The 7,027-nt window shown below is 40.9% G+C and overlaps 1 protein-coding gene across 4 annotated transcripts in view; it reads left to right on the plus strand.

The window, feature by feature from the left end:
- Positions 1 to 6,826, plus strand: part of A1CF (APOBEC1 complementation factor) — a 37,501-nt gene extending 30,675 nt beyond the window's left edge. For 3 of the 4 annotated variants that reach the window (XM_014966664.1, XM_014966661.1, XM_014966662.1), the window contains 3 exons: positions 1,412 to 1,548; positions 2,169 to 2,302; positions 4,591 to 6,826. In XM_014966664.1, coding sequence (XP_014822150.1) covers positions 1,412 to 1,548; positions 2,169 to 2,302; positions 4,591 to 4,742 — 423 coding nt within the window. In that variant the 3' untranslated portion in view covers positions 4,743 to 6,826. The other variant, XM_014966663.1, reaches the window with a different exon arrangement.
- The last annotated feature ends 201 nt before the right edge of the window (positions 6,827 to 7,027 follow it).

Consider the following 7,027-nt stretch of genomic DNA (forward strand, 5'->3'; position numbering starts at 1 on the left):
GGTTCTCAGGCATTGGAATGGGCTGCCCAGGGAGGCGGTTGAGGCCCCATCCCTGGAGGTGTTCAAAAGACAGGTTGATGTGGTGCTGGGAGGTCTGGTTTAGTGATGATGCTCCTTGTTTGTTGTGTGGGTGTCTATTTTTGTCAGTTAGGTTGACGGTTGGACAAGATGATCTTTAAGGTCCCTTCCAACCTAGAAGATTCTGTGATTCTGTGATTCAATGTTAATTAGTATATCTGTCTTAGTAAGCAGTTAAATGTTGATGCAACACTATAAAATCCACATCTATATAAAGGTGTTGGGACAGCAGGAAACTTGTCTATTTACACTACAAAGTGCTAAACTGCAGTTGGAGCTATAATTACAAAAATAAAAGCAGCACTGACAGTTAACTTTTACACTTTAATTTTAAATATTATGAAGTGCAATTTTTAAAAAAGGTAGACAACAGAAAGATGCAGGTTGGAGGCTCATGGGGGGTCTTCGGTCCAAACCAGCTTGCAGCATGGCCAACGCCGCAAAGATCCAACACCTTCTCAACAGAGTGTCAGGTCTGGTGGAACTACTTTAAAAAAAATAACTGGTCTGAGCAGCACTCATGGTGAGGCATGGGAACACCAGGCTGTGGTCAAACCCACTTGGGAAAGTACATACCCAATGGGTTACAAAAAAAACCAAAACCAACAAGAGTGGTTCTGGACAGTGATTCCCAATTATGATAGAATAAGCTGTGCTAAGACTGGGGACAATGTTGTTCATCATTTCTTTTCAAAGTAGAAGAAATATCCTATTGTTTGGAAACACTGCCTTTTTTTTTTTTTTCATTTTTTTAAAATAAAAAGACTATTTGGTATTTTCATGCACTGTGACCCACTAAGCCAGAGAGGTAAACCCTGTATAATTAATTGTATGGAAACACTGCCTTTTTTCTTTTTTTTTTTCATTTTTTTAAAGAAAAAAGACTATTTGGTATTTAATGCACTGTGACCCACTAAGCCAGAGAGGTAACAGAGCAGTGAAGATGAATGCAACCCTAGTATTTAAGCACTAGTAAAGAAAAGTGCATTGGTTAAGTTTTTGGGGATAATTCAAAGAAAACCACACTGAAAATAGAATAGAACAGCTAATCAGAAAAAGGACAAAGACATCTGATTTAACAGGGTAATAATTAACTTCAAGACTTAAATGGATTTATAAATTAAAAAAAAATCAGATTACTCTTATCCTTTATGGTGAATGTAGTATCCTGTCAGCCATTTATTGTATGTTTCTTTTGCCTTGAGAAGCTGTCTCAACTCCCCTGAAAACCCTTTGGAGAGAAGGAAGCAGAAGAGTGCAGGGGCTGGATCTGCGCAAGAAGTCTACTGCAGGGCAATTAACCTGAGCAAAAAATCCCTTTCTTCCCTTCTAGATCTTAGAAGAAATCTGCCAGAAAAACAACTGGGGACAGCCTGTTTACCAGCTCCACTCTGCAATTGGCCAAGACCAAAGACAGCTCTTCCTATACAAAATCACTATCCCTGCCCTCGCCAGCCAGAACCCCACCATGTATGTAACTATTTGAGGTTTTCTGAGATTTAGGATTACTTTTTAAAAATGCATTTTTTTAAATTGCATTTTATCTAGCATACACACACATTAGGAAGAAAAACATTCATAAACTGAAATACAGTGATAGTGATGTTTACCATGATTGGTGCCCTCTCTGGTGGTGCAATGAGTAGAGAAGGGCAAAAATAATCAGGAAAAAGGGTGCTTTTAAATACACTTAAAGTAAAGCATACAATAGCTTTTGAGGGAAAATGAAAGCAGCTTCAAAGAACATGCTAAAATTCAACTCCAAATATGATTCTAAACATTTCTGATCTAAAATATTGCATGCTGCATATTTTAAAGTTAAATGCAGACTGCAGCAGGCTTCCTTTTGGACTGAAAATGCACAACGTGCTCTAACAGGATGTTATGTCCAAAATGACACCCAGGGCCAATAAACTCGGCAAAGAAACTGAATTACTATAAGAAGAGTATTTTCATTAATGCATCATCACAGTAAAATAACGTTTCCATTTGGTATGTGGGATGATGCCATCTATGAGTTTATTGACACCTCTTGCAGGGAAGTCCTAGAGAAAAAATATCAACAAGCTAACGTTCTGCTGTACTCACAGACATCCCTTCACACCACCCAAGCTCAGTGCCTACATCGATGAAGCCAAAACATATGCAGCTGAATACACCCTTCAGACACTGGGGATTCCCGTGGAGGGAGCAGAGGTGCCTCCTGCAGCCCCGGCTTTTCCAGGTATGGGAAGGTCTGTAGAGCAACAGTCTCCTGGGATGTTATTTTTCCTGCTGTTTCCTTGTGGAATGTCAAGAATGAACCCATTTCTGGCCACTGAGGACAGATGTGACTGTGCTCCCCCGCACGCCTCCACCTTGAGTCGTGTTACTTATATGTAACACTATACATCTTTATTGCCTATAGGAATAGGCAATAGGAATAGATTTCTATATCAGGACCTCTCAAATGATGGTTTATGTACCATAGAGCAACTCAGGCTGAATGCAGCGGGGTGGGGGCTCTCTGGTCCAGCCCTTCTCCCAGCTGGTCAGTGCCACATATACAGCAAGATGCTTGGGTCTGTGTCCAGGCAAGTTGGGGCAGTGTCCAAGGATGGAGATCCCCCATCACTCAGGCCACATCCCAGTTACTCACATACCCTCCACTCCTTCCAGTTTGTGTATGCCTCCCTTCAACTGGGAACCCCAGATAGGATGCAAGATCCAGAACTGACGTCCCCTGTGCCACATCGCGGATGATTCCCCTCCCTAGACCTGCTTGCTGATGCCACCCAGGATGGAGTAGATCTTCCTCACTGCAAAGATGTGATTGATTCAGAGTCAACGATTGATTCAGAGTCCATCTATCCTCCCCCAGGATCCCCAGCTCCTTTGGAAACAATGCTTTTGATTTCATCTGCCAAAGAAATGACTTAACTGGGAAAAATATGCTCTGATCCCAGCTCTTAGACACCCCTCTCCCCACTGGAAGGTTTTTTCCCATTTTGATTATTCATACTCAACAGGTCTTGAAAGTGGCCAAACATTGGGACGTCAAGGAAAACACAGGCTGGCTGGGAGCAGGATTAGAGCTCTCAAGCATTACATTTACTGAGATCTCCAGTATCACCGTTATTCTGATGTAGTAGGAGCAAAACATGCTAAACTGCACATGAGGAATGCATTAGTCAGTAGTATTGAGTTGTTTGGAATGTCTCAAGGATGGATTTAAAAAAAAAAAAAAAATCTATCCAGCTTCCTTCACAGGAATCCGCAAGAGCCACAGAAAAATCAATTTGTCTGGGTTTGCGTGGTCTTCTGTAGCGTGGAAAACAAATGGGCTCTTTATTGAATCCAGTCTCCACTTACTGCTTAATTATATTCTCTCTTTTTTCTTTCATCTACCATTATTTATTTGTCTTGCAAACTCAACAAATTAACTTACATTAAACTTTCTGCTTGCAACACGCAGTTGTCCTTGATCAGGTCCTTGATCGTGAGCTCAGCTCAGGTCATGCCCAGGTAGCAGCTCATTTCTCTTATGATGGGGGCAAATATGCTTTAAATGACATATTGCTCAATTCCTAGTCCAAAGGTTGTACCTCACTTTGCTGAAGCAAAGATAATTTGAACAGCCACAATATTCCAATTAATGCAAATTTCTCATGTTTTCCCCTAAGGTAAGGCCTCCAATGAGGCAACACGCTCTCAGTGTTGCCCAATATCTTCATTCCCTGCACTGAGAGGACCTCGTCTCTGATTGACCTTGAGTTGTTCCAATTGCCCAGATGGTCACTTGGAGATTTTGGACCCTGAGAGATGTAGTTTGTCAACAGAGCCTGGTCCAGCAGAGCCAATGTGTACCCCAGCTGCTCGTCCCAAATATGGTCTTTGTCTCAATTCTTGATTCTTTCACAAAATATTGTGGACTGGTCAAAAAGCAGCTATCCCGTGCTTGTAGACTAACCAGCCCCAAGCATTCTCCTATGGAAAATTTTGAAGTGTTGAAACCACATTTTCCATTAGAAACTGATGGGAAATATCCGGTTTGATGAATATTTTCTCATCAGTATCGCAGAGGGGGAGTTTCCCTCATCTCTAACGTGGCTGTCCAGAATTGTTTTGTTTGTTTTTTTTTCTGTAAAAGGTATCAGAGCCATATTTTCTCTATGAAACCTGTCCCTTTCTTCTATATTACTTAATTGCCTTATTCTCCTCATATCATGAATGGGAGGACATGTAGAGTGCAATATTACACCCTCTTAGCTCAGAAATTATCAAAGCCTAAGGAAAAAATATTCAACAGAGGGGACATTTTTCAAGTAACGCGTTTAACAAATAATAGGGGACAACAAGCATTACTTTTCCAGCATATTTAATATAATTAGATTATTCCCATAAACAAACTCATTGCTCCCTATGTCCTTCCCATCCACAGCAGTCGTCCCATCAAAAACTATCAGGCGATGGTGAGTTTTGCAAATCCTGTCATTAATTTGCTTTTTTTCCCTCCCCTCCCTTCCCCCGCAGGATACACTCTTGCTAATGCAGCTGCAAACGTCACAGCCACCCAGCTCAAACAAGCGGTGACCATGGGACAAGATTTAGCAACGTACACAGCCTACGAACCGTACCCTGCCTTCACGGTCGCTGCACGCAGCGATGGCTACGGAGCATTTTAATCCTGTCTTTAAACTTATTAAAGCCCTTAAATCGAGCAGAGGCAGGAAAAAAGGTATCTTCAGTCTCCTACTTCTAATACCCTCATGATTTTAACCTAATCTGTCACCTGAAGTTAGATTTTAGTCGGAGATTCATTCTTGTAGCTCTTTATTTTCATAACAGGCATTAAAGGAGAAATTAAAAAATCACTCAAAATCAGATTTTCAAAATAGGAAGCAAAATCTCTGCCCCAAAAAAGGAGTGGCTCTCGTGTGTGTTAATATACATACACACAATTGTGTGTTTACAATCAACAGCCTGTGCTGAAAAGAGTTTGTCCCTTTGACACTGTGACATGGGACCGGGGAAGGATGGGGTGTCCAGTTTGTGTCCAAGCAACCCGTGCCATTAGCGCTCTGGGGACGTGTTCGGGCATCTCAAACACCTTTTAAATCCAGTCTGGCACAGTCAAAGAAAAATATATTGGTCATAAACATCTCTGCCCAGACTGACAGGATGGTTTGCATGCTCTTGAACGCTAATTTGATTTTTAAGGCAGGAGGCAAGCATTCAGCAGCGTTTTCCCTCTTACTTTTTTACATCCCAGCCATATCTGCAAGTCACAAAACAGCAAATAACGAAGTATTTTTTCTACCTCTCATCAAATGGCATATTCAGTGAAAAACATGAAAACTTTTAGGACTATTAAGTGTTAGGACTAGAAAAGTGTTGTTCATTAGGGCCAATTCTGTACTTAATTAGAGCACAGGAGTTCACAGCCGTAGCTCAGTAATAACAGGCACATCTACAGGATTAAAATTATATACAAGGAACAGTATCAACAGGATGGAAAGAGCCCTGCCTGGCTATCAGCTCTGCTTTAGACATTAAAGCAAGGATGCTGGTGCCTGATGTTCTTGGAAAAATTAATTTAGTGGAGGACGGTTCATATCAACAGTAAAATCACCTCTTGTTTTGGAGAGCACCAGTGTTGGTTTGTGTTGGAATGCTCTGGGGATGCTGAGAGCATCATCTGGTTTACAGCAGGAAGGCATTACCCATTCATTTTTGCCATTGGACTGAGAAAGGAACAATGCTCTAGAGATACAGGAGAAACATAGTGTCTACAGTATGTATCTACAGCAGACATGTTAAACCAGATCCTACATAGTAATGCTCACTAAGAAAACCTGAATCTGCTCAGCCTAGGGTCCCAAAAAACTACAGAACCTTTTTTTGGGGAGAATTTACAATCGGGTTGATTCTAAGAGATTTGCTCCCAAATTTTTCATCCGGACCAGATGATGCAAAGTGGACCGTACAAGCCATATGGAGCAGAGTTTTTCCCATGCATTACCCAAAGCTCTACAAATCACGATGGTTTTTGATGACGTGTTGACTACCAGGAGCTAAGTGTTTTCTCATGCTTCAGCTGAGTCAATTTCACTAGTAATGGAACAAAAATACTAAAGCTGTATAGTTTGCGGGTCCTATTAGACCCTTTCTATTTGTAAAGTATATCATTAGAGTGATCCTAAAGGTATTATAAGCCCTCTGTGACTGCTCTTGAGCACGCTTGGCTTTGCAGAAAAAGACAAATCTGTTTACAGAGAGGAAATAACTGAGAGTGTTATAGTTATCGCGGCATTCTTTTTCTCTTCTATGTCTTTTAAGTCGTGTTTGGCTGCCAACAAGTAACATATACGCACGTCTGTCTCTAAGGCTACTGTTGGCAGAAAGTGTTTCTAACTTTTCAGGTTCAGTAACTTTAGTCTGTTTTTTCAGCTATTTATATAAGTTCAGGAAGATGTCAAAGAAAAGGGCAAGAAGCAGTATTAAAAAGTGTGTGCATGAAGCACTTATTTTTGTACACGTAGTACCATATTTGTATAGAGTTTGAACATTATGAAGTACAGCGAAAAATCACACTATTTACTGGATGACAACCACGTGTGTGTAAACAATGAAATGAATATGTCATCACAATCACTCGTTACAAGGAATTTATAACCGGGATTACATTCTGTTAAGCAAGTCTGCAATTCTAGAGTAATCCAAGGACATTAGCTGGACTTTGAAATATCATTAAAAGTTTTTAAACCAACATATATGCCTCAGTCCTTTTATACCCTAAGTTTCATCTGAAAAGGTCATCATGTTCATGGTAAATACGAGCACATTTTGCCACGCAGAGATCAATTCACAGTCAGGCAGGCAAGGTCACAACCTGCTCGGTAATGCCAAGCATGTTTTCAACATGCACTTTGGTGACACTTGGCATGCATTGCCACAGCATGGCAAGTGC

The sequence above is a fragment of the Calidris pugnax genome, unplaced genomic scaffold, assembly GCF_001431845.1.
Source record: "Calidris pugnax isolate Ruff unplaced genomic scaffold, ASM143184v1 scaffold53, whole genome shotgun sequence".
Classification (NCBI taxonomy): domain Eukaryota; kingdom Metazoa; phylum Chordata; class Aves; order Charadriiformes; family Scolopacidae; genus Calidris; species Calidris pugnax.